The sequence below is a fragment of the Heptranchias perlo genome, chromosome 26 (genome assembly GCF_035084215.1).
Source record: "Heptranchias perlo isolate sHepPer1 chromosome 26, sHepPer1.hap1, whole genome shotgun sequence".
Classification (NCBI taxonomy): domain Eukaryota; kingdom Metazoa; phylum Chordata; class Chondrichthyes; order Hexanchiformes; family Hexanchidae; genus Heptranchias; species Heptranchias perlo.
In genome coordinates this window covers 26,005,495-26,025,975 of record NC_090350.1, presented here as the reverse complement: position 1 = coordinate 26,025,975, position 20,481 = coordinate 26,005,495, and the positions used below count along the sequence as shown (strand labels likewise).

General features: G+C 40.2%; 2 protein-coding genes across 2 annotated transcripts; one reads left to right on the top strand and one right to left on the bottom strand.

The window, feature by feature from the left end:
• Window positions 1-1,894: 1,894 nt before the first annotated feature.
• Window positions 1,895-15,188, bottom strand: tmem50a (transmembrane protein 50A). Its single transcript, XM_068006585.1, has 7 exons — window positions 15,091-15,188; window positions 9,351-9,450; window positions 8,393-8,505; window positions 5,013-5,080; window positions 4,107-4,199; window positions 2,232-2,292; window positions 1,895-2,042 (listed from the first exon to the last, which is right to left on the bottom strand). Exons 2-7 carry the CDS (start codon window positions 9,447-9,449, stop codon window positions 1,997-1,999), a joined length of 480 nt encoding a protein of 159 aa, XP_067862686.1. The 5' UTR covers window position 9,450; window positions 15,091-15,188; the 3' UTR covers window positions 1,895-1,996.
• A 52-nt stretch (window positions 15,189-15,240) lies between these two features.
• On the top strand, window positions 15,241-17,435 carry snrpc (small nuclear ribonucleoprotein polypeptide C). The gene has a single exon (XM_068006584.1). The coding sequence runs from the start codon at window positions 15,287-15,289 to the stop codon at window positions 15,770-15,772; it is 486 nt and encodes a 161-aa protein (XP_067862685.1). The 5' UTR covers window positions 15,241-15,286; the 3' UTR covers window positions 15,773-17,435.
• The last annotated feature ends 3,046 nt before the right edge of the window (window positions 17,436-20,481 follow it).

Here is a 20,481-nt window from a genome sequence, read left to right as displayed (position 1 = left end):
GTCCCGTCGATTCATGGCAGAAATACGTCGCAGCATTGCGCTAACATGTCAGTCGATGATGGATTTCGACAAGAACATATGATGGAAGCAGGAGATGTGACTAACAAAACTTTGCCTGTACTATACTTGCATCATTCTAATTCTCCAATATGCAATGGAGACTTGGACTGTCTCCCAAGCAGGCCTGCAAAAATGTCAGGTCAGACAGATGACTGCCTAAACTCACTTAACTGATACAATTGCCAAAAGATGTTCATTGCTGTTTGTGACTGGTCACACACCTCTAGGAAACTCATTACTTGTCCTCTGAAGACATGGAAATTGCCCCCTAAAAGGCTAAGAAGCACCTGGCTCTCGACCATTACAGCTGGCCTTGGGTCCCTGAATATAGGGATCCTCTCCACTAATGAGAGCTAAGGACAATGACAGATGGAGTCATACGATCCACCAAGCAATGCTCTGTAGGAGCATGCTACAGTGAATAAAGGTAGTCATACCAGGGCCTGTCAGTGGAGCAGTACACGTGCAGACTGTGCTTTATGAGAAGTAATTGAACATTGTGTGAAATGCTGCAGGAAGGTCTGAAGCCACAGTCTATGTCATACAAGGTCCAATTAGTCAAAACGAAGGTGACCATGGCCTACAATTTTAAAAAAATATTTTTTTTTTACATATGAAAAAGAACAGCTTGGGTTCCTTCCAGTCATCCAATGGAGATCTTTACAACAGCACCCAGGGAGCTGAGAGGGTTTGGATTCCGCAGGTAACAAATGCCCTCTTCTGCAGGGCATCAGACTTCATCCAACATGGCACGGCTCCTGCAGAGCAAGCTGACAGGGCCACTGACATCCACAGGCTAGCTTCTTCAGGGTGCACGAGGACTACCAATGGTACGCAAGTGGGGCTGACAGCTTCAAAAAAGGACCCAGTCACATTAATTACAGGAAAGGGTTGTATTAGTTAAATAAGCAGATCGTCTGCGATGCCCAACAAAGGATTCTACAAGTCAATGCAGTGCATCCGGGAAGCTATCACAACACCATTATCCTTCACCATTCCATCATCACTGACTTATTCAGTGAAGAGAGGCAAACAGATGGATCTTGGAGGATAAAGCCCAGCGCCTGAAGCTATAGCTGATACCATTTCACATGACCAGTGTAGCATAGAAAAGCTACAATCATGCAATTACAGTCACGCAGCACACGGTGGAGAGGACAATCAAGGTGCTGAAAGCTCGTTTTAGGTGCCTGGAGAGGTTTTGGGGGTGTCGAGCTCTAAAGTAAACAACGGAAAGGGTGGCAAGGATTGTAGGGGCCTGCTGTGCATTTTCATCCTGCAGGAAGGGCTCAGCTGGACTTGGCAGATGAGGATCCCATAGAACCTGAGGACCCCAACGTTCATGTGCCCAAGCCCAGGGTTGGTGGCGCTTCAGAAAAATTGACGCTTGCAGCTTACCAGGCAAGTCAGAGAGCAGCTGGTGGCGGAATTGTTCAGCATCTATTCTGAGCTTTTTAATAGTGATTCCACCCTTAGTTGCACTACTGCTAAGGTCCTAGGAACACCACTACGTTGGATGGTGAATGCAAATTAGTTCCCCAGGAAATTATGGCAGAATTACGTCAGGAAGATCAGCTTGCAAACCATTGTGACTTAGAGCTTAAATTTACCGATAACACCTTGCCAGGAAATTCCCAGCCATTATTAAAAAAATCATGTTACAATTCATCTACAATCCTCCACCACTTTGAATTCTGCTACTGTTAAGGGTAACCGTTTAATTTGTTCTACATTATTATAAGTCACTCATTTTGACAAATGCCTCATTAAGCAAAACAAGCCACATATCAATATGACAAACTCCAGAGGGAAAGTTAGAGTCATGGTAAAATGTAAACACAAGAGCAAAAAAAGCTACAAACATATACAGCAAGACAGATACAGGTTGTATGAGAAAAATACAGAATATAGTCAATACACTGCAATGTCTGGATGTTTACTGCCACAGATCTTCTGTACGTCCAAACTTGAAGACCAGGCCCCTGCAAAGAAAGTGAGAAATGTCATCAGCAAAAAATAAATCAATCTTTTATTAGGCTAATAAAATTAAGTTTCTGTATAATGATTATATTGGTGATTCTGTATTAGCGTGGATTTTACTTTTTAAAAAAAAATAATAGAAGTTCTACATAGGCCTTATGTAGACTTTACACTATTACATATATGCTTACCCAAAGAAGATAAATGCATTTTGGAAGAAGACAGCTATACCAGGGTAAACATCTGGCTTTTCTAAAAAAGGAAAAAAAAAATCAAAAATCAACCTCTCTTTGCTGAAATAATACAAATACAGAAAAACAGAACTAACAATAAGATGCATTTATAAAGCACCTTTAACATGGAAAAATATCCCCAAGCAGTTCAGAAGCATAATCAAAAAACAGACACCGAGCCAAAAGGAGGAGATATTAGGAGAGGTGACCAAAAGCTCAGTCAAAAAGGTGGGTTTTAGAAAGGGGGGGGGGGGGGGGGGGGGGGGGGGGGGAGTTGGAGAGGCAGACGGTTTAAAAGAAAAACTTTACCACACCGATATACACTGGTACACAACCCGCAGTAGATTTTTACAGAAACATCTACATTTTAACACTATCTTTTTGAATCAGGCCAAAAAGAATCAGCACAACACTGAAAATAATATTGTTAGGAGTAAGAAGTTAAATATAAAAAGGACATACAAATACCACTTTGTCCCTGCCCTTTCCCATTACTTTTTAGATCTTTATCACATTATTTATCCACTTTTAAAATCTATTCACTTCCCCTTTAAAAGCAATTATTGATTTTGCTTTCAGCAACATTTCTGGTCTGGCACTTCATGTCCCAACAACCCTCTTAAAATTTTCTCCTAACTTCTTGTTTCAATCTGTTGATTATCTTAAATTTATATCCAATGATTACTGTCTCAACAACTAATGGAAATAGATCCTCCCCCCCCCCCACCCCAAATTTATCTGATCAAAACTACTCAATTTTGAACACCTATCGAACACAAACATTTTGTCTATTCAAGTCATTGGTACATATACACTTATATCCCAACAGATTATTTTTAGTAGATTTATTTGATGTTGTATACATTTGCTGTGGATGGTGACAACTTAAAATTAAATGAAAAGAACTTGCATTTACTCAACACCATTCACACTCAGGATTCCCAAAGCACTTTGCAGCAAACAAATTACTTCTATAATGAAGTCATTGTTATGTAGGGAAATGCAACAGCCAATTAGCTTACAGCAAGGTCCCATAAACAGCAATGAGGTCAGTTAATCTGCTTTGGTGGTGATGGTTGAAGAATAAATGTTGGCCAAAACCCTGATCCAAGCTGACACTTGTACAAATACACAAGAAAACAACCTCTACTGCACGGTTTCCTGCAGTGATAAATAATGATGTATATGGGTCTGCAAGGATTCATCTTCATACCAAGACTGAGTTGGAGTAAAAAAAATCAGGTTTTCCCTTCTTCAAAGTCACCATGAAGACAGAAAAGGGAAATCATTAAAGTACAACTGCACTCAAGTGTCAAAACTGCAGCTCAACTTCATTTGGTGGAAGAAGATCTTTTTCTTGCACTGATATACTGTATTGAAATTACATTTCCTCTTGCAAAACATTTATGCTTTCCAAAGTTCCATAATATACTGTAGGAACTTCCCCCCCCCCAAAGTGCAATTTAAAAAAATCATGCAGATATTGCTGAATTGTACAGCATTCAGCAAATACATAAACCAATATAAAGTCCAATCTTATTTTAAGAAACTCAACCAGAGATTAAATCCCAAAATGTATGAAAAAAAACGAGAATTCATTAGCCACGGTTCTCAGTGATTACAAACAATAGGTTATCAACCTATATGTGCTCTGTTACTTTTAGTTTCCTCTCCTTTTAATCTTTAGGAGGCGGTGACACAAAGTGGCCTAATGACTTGACAAAAACTAGCAAAATCACATCTAATTATATGGGTTTCAGCATCAGTCAGGTATGGAACTAAATAAATGAGTTTTCAAAAAGCAGATTAGAGGAATTACTTGCTTTCACTTACGTGTCACAACATAACCTCCAAAAAGGATCCACATGGATGCAATGAGAGATCCAAATGCCAACATAAAACCAATGAACAGCCAGATTCGAGCACCTGAAAAGTAATTACTACTCATGAAGGTATGCAACATACAATATACTGATGGCAAACTGTCTGAATTTGATTAAAATATACAGTAGCCCCTTTTTATAATGCAGCCTTCAGGAATCTTTCAAAAAGTATGCTGCAACCAGACGGGCATTATAGGCTGGATTCTCTTATTAATGAAGAAGTCATAAACAATGTGAATTATATACCATTTGTTTTAGTCAGAGACTATTTTACCAATTACATCATCTTGCCACAACACTATCTTTCAGCTACAACAAAAGGACAAGTAAAGCACGCAGATTCCTTTTAATGGAAGAGCAGGTCAATATGCAATAACTTTCCTGAGCCAGTCACGAGAAATGTCATCCTACAGCTAGTGCAGTGGATAATTAAATGCACGAGACATTTTCCTCTGGCTGCCAGAGAAGTGAGCAGATCCATAAGCATTTCCTCTAATGGGTGACAGCAGAAATTTCAAATAAAGATGGACAGGGTACAGATGCAGCAACCCCTTTATTGGTCACAAACATGGGAAAAAAGGTCATCTTAGTCACTGGTGTTTTCAATATAAATTCGAAAGTTTTGATTGAATTATGTTACTTTATGTATATTTTTCATTCTCATTTGTAAACGGATTCTGTTAAAGCAGTAATCGAACCAAGAGGATTCAGACATGCTCAGTTTGCTTAGAGGGAATCGTAACCCAGACTAGAAACAAAATGGCAAAAGGCCTAGATGATCAAAATTTAACCAGAAACAGCCTCATACAGATAACAGAGTTCACTTCACATTATTGATCAGAATGAAAAGAAATACCTGTCTGGCCCATACAACCTTCACTATAGCCATCTCCACGGACCTGTCCATTTGAAACAGCATTTATCCTATTAAAAAAGACATTTTCAAGTCAAGCTTCATTAGCAGTATCAGAGTGAAATTGAGAACTCATGCATGTAAAACAAATCTCCAATATGGTCTCCCTTAGGCAGACTAGGAGATGAGGGCATAACATTTAAACACTACATATAAGCACAACTTATGTTTCATAAGCACATCACGGAGTACTTGTGAGGAAATCCAGCCTTCTGCATCCCTGTGGAATTGTGCTGTTCAAAATCTCTCAGTAATGAGTATAGATCAGAGAAATAGTGCTGAAACTATATAGTGCTCTGGTCAGGCCACACCTTGAGTGCTGTGTCCAATTCTGCTCACTGAGACACAGGGGAGACATTCAAGCTCAGGAGGCAGTTCAAAGAAAAGCCATGAGACCGACCAGAGGCCCAAGTTATAAGGAAAGACTGGATTTGCAGTTTTGAAAGGAAGTGATTGACAAGCTTAGGGATACTTGCATTATAAGTTTATCATCCGTGCAACACCATACTTGTCGAGTGTTAATTAGTTACGGCCTCACTGTTTCCAGAGCAAAGCGAGACTCTACGTCTGCATCTGTCTTTGTGATGTTATGAAATCGCTCCAGTCAGCGGGATTAGAAATAGTCAAGAAGTTATGCAAGAAAATTTTTTTAAATGTACATGCTTATCAAAAAAAAACTTGGACCACCAACTAGACTACCAGAAATGGACAAAAGTGTTTGAATAAACTGAGATTGTCAATGTTTAATTGCCATATTCAATTTCTATTAGGGTTTGAATTTTTTTTTAAAAAGGGAGCGATTTTGTACAAGTCAAACAAATTATAAATTATAATTGTGCTCAAACATAAAAATAATTCCTATAAAATTCTGCAGCTACATTGCATTCCAACCTAATAGTCTGAAATTGAGCTGTCAGTGCCTGCTTTGTTCTTAGAAATTAAACCACTGTACTATTATTTATGCAAGCAATATACAGTACCAGATTAATAAAAAGGTTCAATTATCCTTTTCAAAAAGGTCTGTAAAACCATGAGGGGGTTAATTTGCATTTTCTACAGAATACCAAACCTGCTCACATTTTAACAAATGATCTGATCTGAAACAGTTCTATTCTTAACAACTTGATTTTACACTTGTGTTTTCTGTTTTTTATCTTGTTCAGTTTTGTAGCTCTTTGATTTGTACAGATGAATTTTAATATTTTGCCATAGTCCACAAGGCTTCATATTTGCAAAACAAAATTACCTGCATAAACGTTTTTAACAGGTAGCTTAATTAAGCTTCAATTATACAAATGGTGAAAAAGCTAAATTCAAACAGAAGTCCTCATTGCTTACCAGAATTATATGAAATATAAAAATATACAATAAAAACTCTGCTTTATTCAGTTGGACTGGAGAGGAAGATAGGGCCCCCATCTATACTGACAGGCTAAGCATGTGAGGGTCACTGTGACTATCATACTCCACTACATCTATTTTTTTTTGTAAGACATGAAAGAATCAATGATAACAACTTGCATTTATATGGTGCTTTTAAACGCAAGAAAATGTCCCAAGGCGCTTCACAGGAACGTAATCAAGACAAAAATTGACACTGAACCAAAGAAAGGGCTATTAGAATATTAAGACTAAAAGTTTGGTCAAAGAGCTAGATTTTAAAAAAGGTCTTAAAAGGACAAGAGGGGTGGAGGGGCGGAGAGCTTAGGCACAGCCGCCAATGTTGGCGTGAAGGGAGTGGGCAAATACAGGCGATGTTACGGAAGTGGAAGTAGGCGGTCCGGGTGAAAGGAGAGGATACGGGGTCAGAAGCTTAGGTCAGGGTCAAATAGGGCGCTGGAGGTTTCAAACAGTTTAGTTCAGCCCGAGACAGCAGCCAGGGATGGGGATGAAATCGGTGGCGAGGGAATGGAGTTCGTGGCGGGAGCTGAAGGGCTTCAATCTTTCCGATGTTTAATTGGAGGGAATTTCGGCCCATTCAGGACTGGTTGTTGGACAAGCAATCTGACAACGGATCAAAAAAGGATAGAACAGGGTACTTTCTAAATGGTAAAAAGTTAAAAACAGTGGATGTCCAAAGGGACTTAGGGGTTCAGGTACATAGATCATTGAAGTGTCATGAACAGGTGCAGAAAATAATCAATAAGGCTAATGGAATGCTGGCCTTGATATCTAGAGGACTAGAGTACAAGGGGGCAAAGTTATGCTGCAGCTATACGAAACCCTAATTAGACCGCACCTGGAGTACTGTGAGCAGTTCTGGGCACCGCACCGCACCTTCGGAAGGACATATTGGCCTTGGAGGGAGTGCAGCGTATGTTTACTAGAATGATAACTTAACCCTTGAAGTCTGGGTACGAGGAGAGATTACACAAATTGGGGTTGTATTCTCTAGAGTTTCGAAGGTTCAGGGGTGATCTGATCGAAGTTTATAAGATATTAAGGGGAAAAGAAAGGGTGGATAGAGAGAAACTATTTCCACTGGTTGGGGATTTTAGGAGTAGGGGGCACAGTCTAAAAATTAGAGCCAGACCTTTCAGGAGCGAGATTAGAAAACATTTCTACACACAAAGGGTGGTAGAAGTTTGGAACTCTCTTCCGCAAACAGCAATTGATACTAGCTCAATTGCTAAATTTAAATCTGATAGATAGCTTTTTGGCAACCAAAGGTATTAAGGGATATGGGCCAAAGGCAGGTATATGGAGTTAGATCACAGATCAGCCATGATCTTATCAAATGGCGGAGCAGGCACGAGGGGCTGAATGGCATACTCCTGTTCCTATGTTCCTAAGCAGTGGAGAGGGTCAAGAAAAGTGGTGGTGTAGTAGAGCTGGATGTCGTTAGCGTACATGTGGCACTTGATGTCATGTCTTTGGATGACGTCGCCGAGGGGCAACATGTAGATGAGAAATAGATGAGGGCCAAGGATAGATCCTCGGGGCTCTCCAGAGGCAACGGTGCAAAAAGAAACGCCACTGCAGGAGATTCTCTAGCTACAACTGGATGGGTAAGAGTGGTACCAGGTGAGGGCCACTTAGCTGGACGATGGAGGAGAGGTAATGGAGAAGGATAGTGCAGTTAACTGGCTGCAGAGAAGTTGAGAAGGATGAGGAGAGACAGTGCACCACGTCAGTCAGAGAGGATGTTATTTGTGACTCTGATTAGGGCTGCTCCAGTTGTATGGTAGGGGCGGACGCCTACTTGGACAGATTCAGACATAAGAGTTGCGGGAAAGATAGGTATGGATTTGGGAGGAGACAACATGTTGAAGGACTTCAGAGTCACTATAAATCTCAGACTGCTAAGGCTCATCTCTACTTACATGAGAAATGCAAGTGTTGCTATTACTCCACAGGTGTGGTAGGAGTGGTTGAATTTATCCATTTCTGGGTACTTCACAGCAGCATCGATGATAATCCACCAGCCTGTGAAAAACTAAAGACACGAAATGCTTCAAAATTCCAGAAGTGGATGGGTTAAGTAAAATTTAGTATTCATTTTCTCTAATTCACATTAGTGATTGGCATATTCCCAAGTAAAAAATCTTGAAAAAGAGAGTTAACAAAACAAGGCACAACAAAAATAGTTCACCCAAAGAGGGTAAACCAACACAGGCTGAGATGCTCCCAGATTCAATCCCTCATCTGTGCCAAGTTAGCTGATCTAAGCGAAGGCAGCAGTAGCACTGCTACAATTTGCCTCAGTCCCGTGGGTTGGGAAAAGTAGACTGGATTCCTGCTCTTGATCATAATACAGTGACCTCTACATGCTCATCCCAGGCTCACATGATAAGGCTCACGTATGAGTATTAGCTTGGGTGAAGTACCAGAGGACACCCAGTATCTATAATAATTATAAATCAGCAAGGTACTAATGTCTTCAGGAGAGAAAGAGATAACATTTGAGTGGTATAGTATCGAAGTGAGTAGGCTACAAGTAATATTCAACATATTGGATTCTGAACTAACCCAGCAAACACTTCAAGCTTTACTTAGTGCTCTACTCAATGTTTAGGCGCTGTATCAATACAATATCGTACATTAACTTCAATGATAGGGATGCTACTTAATTCTGGAACACCAAGAGAATAATTTAAACAGCATTAGAAGGATTAAGCTGACAAATTCAGAGAGCAAACTGCTCTAGTGCTTGGTTACAGAGTCGAGTTATTAGTGCTTTTTCAATCACATACAAATCTTGTACCAACTCCATTCCAAATCATCGCTTCTATAATTATCTTATTAAAAAGGAAAATAGACAGATTTCCAAGAGGTACGTACCAAAACACCAGCAGCTATTGATGCAATGGCATTCCGTTTCTCACTCCAGTCAACACATTCACATTCTGGACATCTGATGTTATCTAAAAATCCCGACATTCTACAAGCCCAAAAAAACGGACAAAGACGTATACATAAATATATATATATATTTTTTGGAAAAAACATAAACCCATTTTTAGACTTAGGGAAATTAATTTGATGAAGTGCTTGAACATCAAAATACACCATTTGGTTTGAGGGAGAAGGTTTTTAGATTTAAGTAAGACAAACTGCGAAGAGATGAGAAAAAAGGAAACTGACCACAGTAAACTGTGCTGAACTGTTAATGGGTAAACCTACAGACAAACAATGAAAAGTATTCATGTAAGTATTTGGCACGATTCAAAACCAGTATATACCCTTAATGGCATAGGCTCCACTTGTGTAGTTAATCAACCATGGTCAACAAATAAGGCAAGAAACAGTATCAAGCTAAAAGAAAAGGCTTATACAAATGCAAGGAAAAGTAGAAATCCAGCAGACTGGGAGAGCTATAAAAAGTAACAGAGGGATACAAAAACAGAATATGAAAAAAAACTTGCAAAGCATATCAAAGCTAACAACAAAAGTTCTTATAAATATTTTGAAAAAGGGAGTGGTAATGGGAAATGTGGGCTCATTAAAGCCAGATGCAGGCGAGACTATAATGGATAATAAGAAAATGGCAGACGTGTTAAATTAGTTCTTTGTATCCATTTTCACAGTGGAAGAAGAGGACAAATTACCAGCGGTACAAGGGAATCTAAAAATAAGTCAAGAGGAGGAACTTAGTGGATTTAATAAGTTTAAAAATGGTAATGGAGAAAATAATGGAACTTAAGATATACAAATCTCCAGGACCTGATGGTCTCCATCCCAAGCTATTAAAAAAGATAGGTGAGGAAATTGCAGATGCATTAGCCATAATTTTCCAAAGCTCGCTTGATTCAGGAATTGTGCTTCTGGATTGGAAAATTACATATGTCAATCAATTATTTAAGAAGGGAAGGAGAGAGAAAGCAGGTAACTACAGACCTGTCAATTTAACATCAATTGTGAGGAAGTTATTGGAATCTATCAAAGACAAAGTAACTGAGCATTTGGACAGGCATCAGTTGATCAAAGAGAGTCAGCATGGATTTGTAACAGGTAGATCATGTCGGACTAATCTAGTTGAAATTTTGAGGGGGTCACTATTATGGATAGGGGACTGTCTCTGGACGTTGTCTATATGGACTTCCAAAGGGAACTGGATACGGTTCTGCACAAGCCATTAGCAGCAAAAATGAGAGCACATGGAATTGGAGGTAATCTTGTGATATGGGTTGGTAATTGGTTGGGAGGTAGGAGACAGAGTAGGGATAATGAATTCATTCTGATTGGCAGGGTGAGACACACGGGGATCGGTACTGGAGCCTCATCTTTTCACCATATATATTAACGACTTGGATGAAGGAATGGAGTGTTGTATATCCAAGTTTTCAGATGACACCAAGTAAGCAGTCACAGTAAGATATGTGGGTGGGAGGAGGAAGTTACAAAGGGACACAGATTATGTGAGTGGGCAAAACTATGGCAGATGGAATTAAATGTGGGGAAGTGTGAGATCATCCACTTTGAATCTGAGAAAGACAAATCAGTATATTTTCTTAATGATGAGATTCTGGGAGCTGTGGAGGAACAAAGGAATTTAGGTGTCCATGTACACAAATCACTAAAAGCCAAAGCACAAGTCCAAAATGGCTAATGAAATGTTGGCATTTATTTCAAGTGGATTGGAGTTCAAAAGTGAGGAAGTGATGCTTCAGTGTACAGAGCCTTGGTCAGACCCATCTGCATTCAGCTTTGGGAACCAAACCTCTAAAATTATTGAGGGATTTGATTGGATACAGAGAAACTATTTCCTCTGGTAGGGGAATCCAGAACAAGAGGACATAATCTTAAAATTAGGGCTGGGCCATTTAGGAGTGAAATCAGGAAGCATTTTCACATAAAGGGTAATGGAAATCTGGAATTCGCTCCCCCAAAAGCCTGTGGGTGCTGGGTCAATTGAAATTTTCTGTGTGTGTAAGTAAAAATATGCTCAAATTGGATAATCATTGCAGATGTAAATGCCAGTACATCTGATGCAACATATTGTTTAAAAAAAAACTTGCACATATAGTGCCTTAATCACATCCTTAGGGTATCCTAAAGTGCCAATGAATTACTTTTGAAGTACAATCATTGCCATTACATAGGCAAACGCAGTAGCCAAGATACACACAGCAAGATTCAACAAACAGCAAAGAAGTGATTGATCAAACAATCTGTTTTTGGCAGTCTTGATTGAGTGGGGAATGTTGGCCAAGATATCAGGAGATCTCCCTGCTCTTCAAATAGCATCAACACAGAGACACAGACAGGCATTTATATAGTCTTTCATGGCCTCAGGATGTCCCAAAGCACTTTACAATCAATTAAGTACTTTTGAAGTGTAGTCACTATTGTAATGTGGGAAACATGGTAGCCAATTTGCTACAACAAGCTCCCACAAACAGCAACATGATAATTATAGAAAGGTTACAGCACGGAAGGAGGACATTCGGCCCATCGAGTCCACGCCGGCTCTATGCAAGAGCAATCCAGCTAGTCCCACTTGCCCGCCCTAGCCCCGAAGCCCTGCAAATTTTTTCCTTTCAAGTACTTATCCAGTTCCCTTTTGGAGGCCATGATTGAATCTGCCTCCACCATTCCCTCGGGCAGTGCATTCCAGATCCGAACCGCTCGCTGCGTAAAAAAGTTTTTCCTCATGTCACCTTTGGTTCTTTTTCCAATCACCTTAAATCTATGTACTCTGGTTCTTGACCCTTCTGCCAATGGGAACAGCTTCTCTCTATCTAGACCAGTCAAGGTTTTGAATAATATCCATATAATCTGTTTTAGTGGTGTTGGTTGAGGAATAAATGTTGGCCAGGACACCAGGGATAACTCTCCTGCTCTTCTTCGAAATAGTGCCATGGGATCTTTTACATCCACCTGAGCGGGCCTTGGTTTAACATCTCATCCAAAAGACAGCACCTCCAACGGCGCAGTACTCCTTCAGTACTGCACTGGAGTATCAGCCTGGATTTTGTGCTCAAGTCTCTGGAGAGGGGCTTGAATCCACAACCTTCTGACTCAGAGGCAAGAGTGCAAACAACTTAGCCACAGTTGTTAGGATTTTTTATATCCACTTAAGCAAGAGTTTAACTTCTCATCCAAAAGATGATCAATGTAGCACTCCCTCAGTACCGTACTAAGAATCACCCTAAATAATGTGCTCAAAGTGTTTGCACCTACAATCTTGTGACTCAAGAAATCACTCAAAATGCTTTCTGAATGTTAAGTCTTTATTCCATAACAATTTTTAAAGTCCAAAATAAGGGTTTAAACAAAATTTTAAAAATATGTATTTCATAATAGAATGAGTAGTTTTATCCAAGGAATTAGCTTGTGTCCCCTTTAATGGTTTTAAAGTTTTTACTTGAAGGTCTCTGCCCCTCATAAAAGTCTACACTTCGACTTGATATTTATGTCCAGATCTATGACTGAGTAGAATTTGGATTGTTCAGTCTACCTAATTTTCCAGGATGCAGCAGTACTGTTCAGTCTATGGATGGGATTTTTCTTAGACTCCTGGCATTTTCTGCCCATGTAGCTTTTTTAAAAATTAAAAAAAAGACAAATTTCAAAAGATGTACTGACATAAAATGAATTGGAGTTTCCCCCCTCCAAAAAAGGCAGTGCGCATGGAAGAAAATTAACTTGTTCTGATTTCTCAGTTGTTGTAGATTCTGTTTTGTGTTCGTTAAAAGTTTTTTTAAAAAGTGTATTAAACGGAGAAAGAGACGCACACGCGTTGAGGGTGAGATAGACCGAAGTCAGAAAGAAAGGTGAGTGTGCTTTTGTCTTATTACTTCAATTTTCAAAAAAAAAGAATTTTGATGCTAATTATCTCCACCTGACACTTAGTAAAGGCTATTGCTAATCACACAACTGCAGGATAAAAAATTACATTTTTTACACCTGAGAAAGGGAAAACAGAAAGGCAGGCAGCTGTTTTTCCTCTTTTTAATTATTCTATTTTAAATTGAATTTTGAAAGCAAACAGCTTCCTTGAAGGAAACAGATAGGGAGAAAAACTGGTTGAGTGATTAGGGGAAAGGAGCCACTCAGTGTTACATTTTCCCCACGACCCCAACCCAAATGCAGCTACAGCCATTGGTATCTTCTTTCTCTGCCACACCCATTTGAAGAAAATAAGAGCGAGAAGGGGACAGAGAGCAAGCAGCAAAAATAATTGAGAGAAGAAAAAAGACAGAATAGGAGAGATAGAGAAATAGCAACTTGCATTTATAATAGTACCTTTGGCATGGAAAAATGTCCTAAAGCACTTCAGAGACAGACAAAAATGGACACCAAGAGAAAAGGAGATATTAGAAGGGGTGTATGGGTTTTAAGGAGGGCCTCAAAAGAAGAGGGAGGTGGAGGCAGCGGCAGCAGGGTTTAGGGAATTCTGGGGCACAGACTGGGGTGGGATGCACAAACAGCCAGAATCAGAGGAAGGGTTCAGAGGAAGGGTTCAGGGGGAGGGGGGCAGTTGTCAGGCTGGAGGAGGTAGTGGAAATAGGGAGGGGCAAGGCCATGAAAGAATTAAAACACTAGGATCCGAATTTTAAACTTGAGATGGTGGAAGAGTGGAGGCTAATGTTTGTGAGAAAGGACAGGCGTACAGGATAGAATACATACAACAGAGTTTTAGATGAGCTGAAGTTTATGGAGGGTGTTGGATACGAGGCCAGGAGGGCATTGGAAGAGTCAAATCTGGAGGTGACAAAGGCATAGATGTGCATTTCAGTGGCAGATGGGGCTGAGTAAGGGGCGGATTCATATATTAGCCAAATGAGGTCATAAACTCAGTTCAGGATTGCGATCAGCCGAAGACAATGGGCGGGAAGGAATTGATAGCGAGAGTACAGAGTTTGTGGCGACACAAAGTAAGGTGATAGTAAATTAGAGAACATGATCACACTACGTTCAATACAACAAGAGATCAACTGGCTCAGAGTGTAAAACGTAATGAATGAGTGGTTTAATTATTCAACAGTTTGGTGTTACTGAAGGAGTCATAAAAATTGTGGCATTCCAGCATCTTTTAAAAAGGTGCTTACTACACTCAAATTAAATCAATTCCAGTTTCTTCCACTTTGGAATATTCCAGAACACAGTAAAATACTTACAATCCTAAATTAACCAAATAACCTAAATCATCAATACATTCAACGAGAAATTTGTTTAAACAACTACCAATACCTTCTTGCCCGTTATATGAAAAAATGATCCATGAGTTAAGTTATTGGAGGATGTAAAGCAGTCGCAAGATTTTGCTAAGTGACTAGGCCCCGGAGTGGTCTCCAGGATTTGTAGTCCTGCATATCTTCCATCCCGTTCCATTTTCTGTGGCTAAAATCCCGTACTCTTAAAAAAAAACTACATTTCCCATACAACAGCTGGAGGTACGCATGCGCATTATACCCAAACTTTCATCCACAGCTGCGACGATCCCTTAATTATATGGCAATGGCCCAACATACAACAGCAACGACGGCAGCACATCACCGTCGTCAAAGAGAAGATAGAAAACAACAGCTAATATTTAAAAAGAAACATAACCGAAAAAATTTAAAATATCCCATACTTGCTTGGCCACAGATAAAAACGGTCACAAACAACACTCGTCCCTCTCCCAGAAGCGGGGTAATGCGCATGCCTATTAGGCGCCGAGGCATCACGTGATTCGTGACGTTCCGTTGAATGACGCAATCTTTTTATATATAAATACCTGATGACCTTCCGGCACATGCGCAGAGCAGCACCGCCATTAAGTGGACAAAATGCCGAAGTATTATTGCGATTACTGTGATACTTACCTCACGCACGACTCCCCGTCCGTCCGCAAAACGCACTGCGAGGGCCGCAAGCACAAAGAGAACGTCAAGGACTATTACCAGAAATGGATGGAGGAGCAGGCCCAAAGCCTCATCGACAAGACCACAGCCGCTTTCCGCCAGGGTAAAATCCCACCCACCGCTCCTTTCCCGGCGCCAACTGGCCCACCTCCCGCCGGGGCCGCAATCCCACCGCCGCCTGGAAATGTCGGGGTGCCGCCGCCGCGTCCTGCTATTCTACCGGGGCCCCCGATGGGAGGGCCGCCCATGATGCCAATGATGGGCCCAGCGCCTCCTGGGATGATGTTGGTGGGCCCGGGGATGAGGCCGCCGATAGGAGGCCCGATGCCGATGATGCCGGGGCCAATGATGGGGCCTCACCGGCCGATGATGGTGCCTTCAAGACCTGGATTAGTACGTTCGGGCAGATAAGCAGTGACTTAAAGAAGGACGTTTACTCAGTGCAGCTTTTCATATCCCCTGAACGGAAGGCAACGTCGCCGTTTGAAGATCAGATTTGTAACCGTCTTTTGTTGTAAATTGCGGCAAGTCGCATGTCCGCCGCCATCTTTAATGCTACTAGCCAGCTGTGGTTAATGTGTGCGGATTTCTTGCAAGTCTGTAGTCCCAATTTGTGTAACTTTCGCATTTGTAAAAGGGCAATGTCCAGCTTAGAGAGCTTCACTTTGATTCTGGCTTTCTATGGATTTTGCAGAAAATGAAGGCTTGTGTAACACTTTCCTGGTTATATACATATTGTCCCATTGTATTTGGCAGATTAAAAAAACACTTTAAAAATATCCACAATTCACTGGCTTTTTAATTGTCCATTCTTTTCTGGTCTTCCTGTGTTATATGTCATTCCTTGACCAGAAAGAGGATGGATGGTTGAAAATCTTCGTTCTTTTTGCAGGTAAACTTGAATCTGTAGCTTCATTTAGCAGATGAGAGCTTGGATTTGCATAGGTTTTCATGAGTACTAGGGGATCTACAAGGTGGTTAGATTTTTGTACTTTTCTGCAATTGTTTTTTTAAATTTCTGTTTAATGTTTTTGTCCTTGACTGTCTGTCTTTTTTGTAGCATAATTCCCTTTTGGAAATGAAGATAGGGTTTTAAGTAGTGTCAACATTTACAGGAGATCCCCATTGAGAAACCTTGCAAGATCTCCTGAGTGCTAGAAAATTGTGCAATGGTCTGCCCTCTGGGTGGTTCAGCCACAGTATTTCAAGTAGTTAGCAAATTCTACCTGGAACATAGACAACTTTTCTTGAGGTCAGAATGTTTTTTTTTAATTGATGGAAACCTATATTTGTAGATTTGAGTCCCAATAATCTTCTTTCAGAGCTTTTACCACTGGCATGAATTGTGGATGTGTAAATGACTTTTTCCCCTGGCCTGCCCTTTTTTGTTTCTTTCTTTCATCTCTGAAGAAATGTTTCACCTCTGGATCTATTCCCTCATGCAACCTGGCCAAGATTGTGATTGACTAAATCGTGGATGTTAACTTGTGTTGGTGTTTGGTCATAAGCTGTCTTACCTGTCAGTGATACTTCTACATAATGTGATTTGTAAAACCATGACAAACCACAAGTGTTAAATATAAAACTAGCTGAGATACTTAAGTATGGGAATCAGAACTAAGCTGCATTGCCCTCAAGTTACTTATTTTTAAGTGCTGTTTTATGACCACCAAGACCTGTCAAACCAGTATCTATGAATGGAAAGCTATTATAACGGAGTGTCAATGCTTTTCTTTTTATACAATAATTGTGTTGACTAGGACGGTATACTTTTTGACCTTCTGCCTTCTAAATTTTGTTTTTAATCTGTGAAAGACCCCGAAGACCCACTGTTGTGGTTGGCCCATTTGACTGTGCAAAGGCACTTAGTCATAAAATTGTATGTGGAGTTTCTTTTTTTTTCTCTCCATAATGGTAGGCTGCTGGTTTTGAGTAGCTGAACCAGCCAACTGAGAATCTTAACTTGAAAGTGTGTACTGACATATGTAACAATTTGTTTCTTTTTTTTTGCAATCATTAATTTAGTATTTTTTGTTTTTAAATCTCTATAATAAACTTCATACTTTGGACAGACCTTGTTTCTTTTGCTGTCTTAGAATGTAATTCCACTGTTATTTTGGACCTGAAACTTGGTGTAAACAAACAGGAAATAATTGTTCATAGTATTTGAGAATGGGTGAGTTGATTGCCCAAAAGTAGAAGAAATTTGTAAATGGCATGATCTCATTCTAAGGCGAGAAGCTTGTTGTACAACTTCGATCTGGTCTCCTGTACAAATTTATGATGTGAGTATGCTAGAGCTGTTAATTGGTGCCCATGTGAATGAGGGCTACCACTTGTAGATTTTGTTCACAAACCTTTTCCATATTCATTGTATATAATTAAAAGAAAAGAGGCATGGCAGTTTTATTCCAATGACAAACAGTTTTTTTTTAAAAAAAGAAATACATGACTCCTGCCATCAAACCTGAAGTTATACAGAGGAATAAAATGTCCTGGTCCAGCAATGCCTCAATTTTAAAATTCTCATCCTTGTGTTCAAATCCCTCCATCTCTGCACTCTTCCAGTTCTGACCTCTTGTGCATCCCTGATTTCTTTTACTCCACCATTGGCAACTGTGCCTTCTGCCTAGGCCCTAAACTCTGGAATTCCCTCATTTTTAAGTTACTCCTTAAAAATGACCTCTTTTACCAAACTTTTGGTCACCTGTCCTAATATCTATGTGGCTTGGTGTTGAATATTGTCTGATAACACTCCTGTGAAGCACCTTGGGATGTTTTACTATGTTAAAGGTGCTATATAAATGCAAGTTGTTGTTTCTAACCTATCTGGCACTGGGAATGTTTGATACAGACAAGTGCCATATTCTGCCTTCACTAATTACATAATACCAGCATTTCTGCACTTGACATTTGCTTATTCCCCACTCAAATATGTATGGTGTTAAGGGTTTGCTTAGTGGTAGCACTCATTCCACTCAGAAGATCAAGGGGTCACACCCCACATCAAAGACTTGAGCATATAATCTAGCCTGGGTTTTAAATACTGCACCGTCTAATGTGCTATCTTTCGGATGAGATGGTAAACAGATGTCCCTGTCTGCCCCCTCTAGTGGATGTGAAAGATCCCATAGCACTACCTAAGAGCAGGGATGTTCTCCCAGTGTCCTGGTCAATGCTACAAAAACATTACCTGGTCACTTATCTCATTGCTATTTGTGGGATATTCTGCTGCAAATTGGTTGCTGTGTTTCCCTACATTACAAGTGAGTGTACTTCATTGGCTGTGAAGTGTTTTGGGATCTCCTGGGGCTGTGAAATGCACTATCTAAATGCAAGTTCACTTGTTTTACTCACTCTGAACTGGGATCAGACTCTTCAAAATCATTTGGCCTGTTCTAACAGGAGATGTTCATTTTGATTAGTCTGTACTGAACTTGATAGATGCCCTAACTATAATCTTTCAAAGTTCTCTAGATTCAGGAACCGTCCCTCTAGATTGGATAATTGCACATGTCTCTCCTTTCAAGAAAGGAGAAAGAGAGGGAAACCAGGAAATTATAGAACAGTTAGCCTAACATCTGTTGTGGGGAAAATGCTGAAGTCTATAAGGATAGGGTGACTGAACACCTCAAATTTTCAGTTAATCAGAGAGCCAGCATAGATTTGTGAAAGGTAGGTCGTGCCTGACAAACTTGATTGAATTTTTTTGAAGAGGTGACTAAAGTAGTGGACAGGGGAATGTCAATGGTTGTTATTTATATGGACTTCCAGAAGGCATTTGATAAGGTCCCACATAAGAGACTGTTTGCTAAGATAGAAGCCCATGGAATTGAGGGAAAAGTACAGACTTGGTTAGGAAGTTGGCTGAGCGAAAGGTGATAGTAGGGATAATGGGTAGGTACTCACATTGGCAGGATGTGACTAGTGGAGTCCTGCAGGGATCTGTCTTGGGGCCTCAATTATTTACAATACAAATTGGGGTTGTATTCTCTACAGTTTAGAAGGTTAAGGGGTGATCCGATCGAAGTTTAAAGATATTAAGGGGAACAGACAGGGTAGATAAACTATTTCCGCTGGTTGGGGATTCCAGGACTAGGGGGCACAGTCTAAAAATTAGAGCCAGACCTTTCAGGAGTGAGATTAGAAAACACTTCTACACACAAAGGGTGGTAGAAGTTTGGAACTCTTCTGCAAACGGCAATTGATGCTAGCTCAATTGCTAATTTTTAAATCTGAGATAGATAGCTTTTTGCCAACCAAAGGTATTAAGGGATATGGGCTAAAGGCAGGTATATGGAGTTAGATCACAGATCAGCCGTGATCTTATCAAATGGAGGAGTGGGCTCGAGGGGCCGAAATGGCCTCCTCCTGTTCCCATGTTCGAATTTGAACCTAGACTCTCGAGCTGACAGATTTGTGTTCTCGTTCACTGACATGTTCAAAGTACTTCCCAACATTATGGTAAAAAATGTTGACCTTGGTTGTTGATTTAAGGAGAAAAGAAAATGTTCTTGCTGCCAAAGACCTTCTGGTCTCCCTCCCTGCCCAGCCATTCAAGTTATGTTACTGACAGTGTTCTGCACTGTGTACAGGCAATGGTTTGCGACATCAGTTTTGCCTAGGAGTTCCTGATCCTTGGAAATCAGGCTACTGGCCTGGAAATCTGCATTCCCAGTTGGTAGGGTTTTTCAGGACCCCTTACCTTGGTTTGCAATCATGTATTCTGTTCTTGTGGAGCTTTCACTGGAGCATCCAAGCAGCCAGTGTCTCATGGTAGAAACAATAACTTTTTAAAAAATGTCAGTCAAATTCAATTGAGGCTAATAAGGTTTATGAAATAGGGTAGCACTTTGAACAAAAAGTATTTCCTCTCTAAGAAAAATTGATGACTTAAATACTGCCTCTACACATATGGCTGTTGCATGCTTCATGTTCATACAAGGTGAGTGCTCATGAAATATGTAATCCTTTCCCAGTAATGAAAAAAAAATCCTCAGTTATAACAAATTGGCATGATGTTTCCATTACTGCTTCAACCAGCTGTACACTCCTGTGGATACTCCATTGAGATCATTAGCAAGGTTAATTGACTAAATCCCAAATTTATGTTTAGGTAC

What these genes read in the sequence shown, in the direction of transcription:
- snrpc (XM_068006584.1), top strand. Translation starts at nt 15,287, where the DNA reads ATGCCGAAGTATTATTGCGATTACTGTGATACTTACCTCACGCACGAC.
- tmem50a (XM_068006585.1), bottom strand. Translation starts at nt 9,449, where the DNA reads ATGTCGGGATTTTTAGATAACATCAGATGTCCAGAATGTGAATGTGTT. An exon ending in CAATAGCTGCTGGTGTTTTG is followed by an intron (nt 8,506 to 9,350) that starts GTACGTACCTCT and finishes TCGTGTCTTTAG; the next exon opens with TTTTTCACAGGCTGGTGGAT. An exon ending in AATGCATTTATCTTCTTTGG is followed by an intron (nt 2,043 to 2,231) that starts GTAAGCATATAT and finishes CTTTCTTTGCAG; the next exon opens with GGGCCTGGTCTTCAAGTTTG.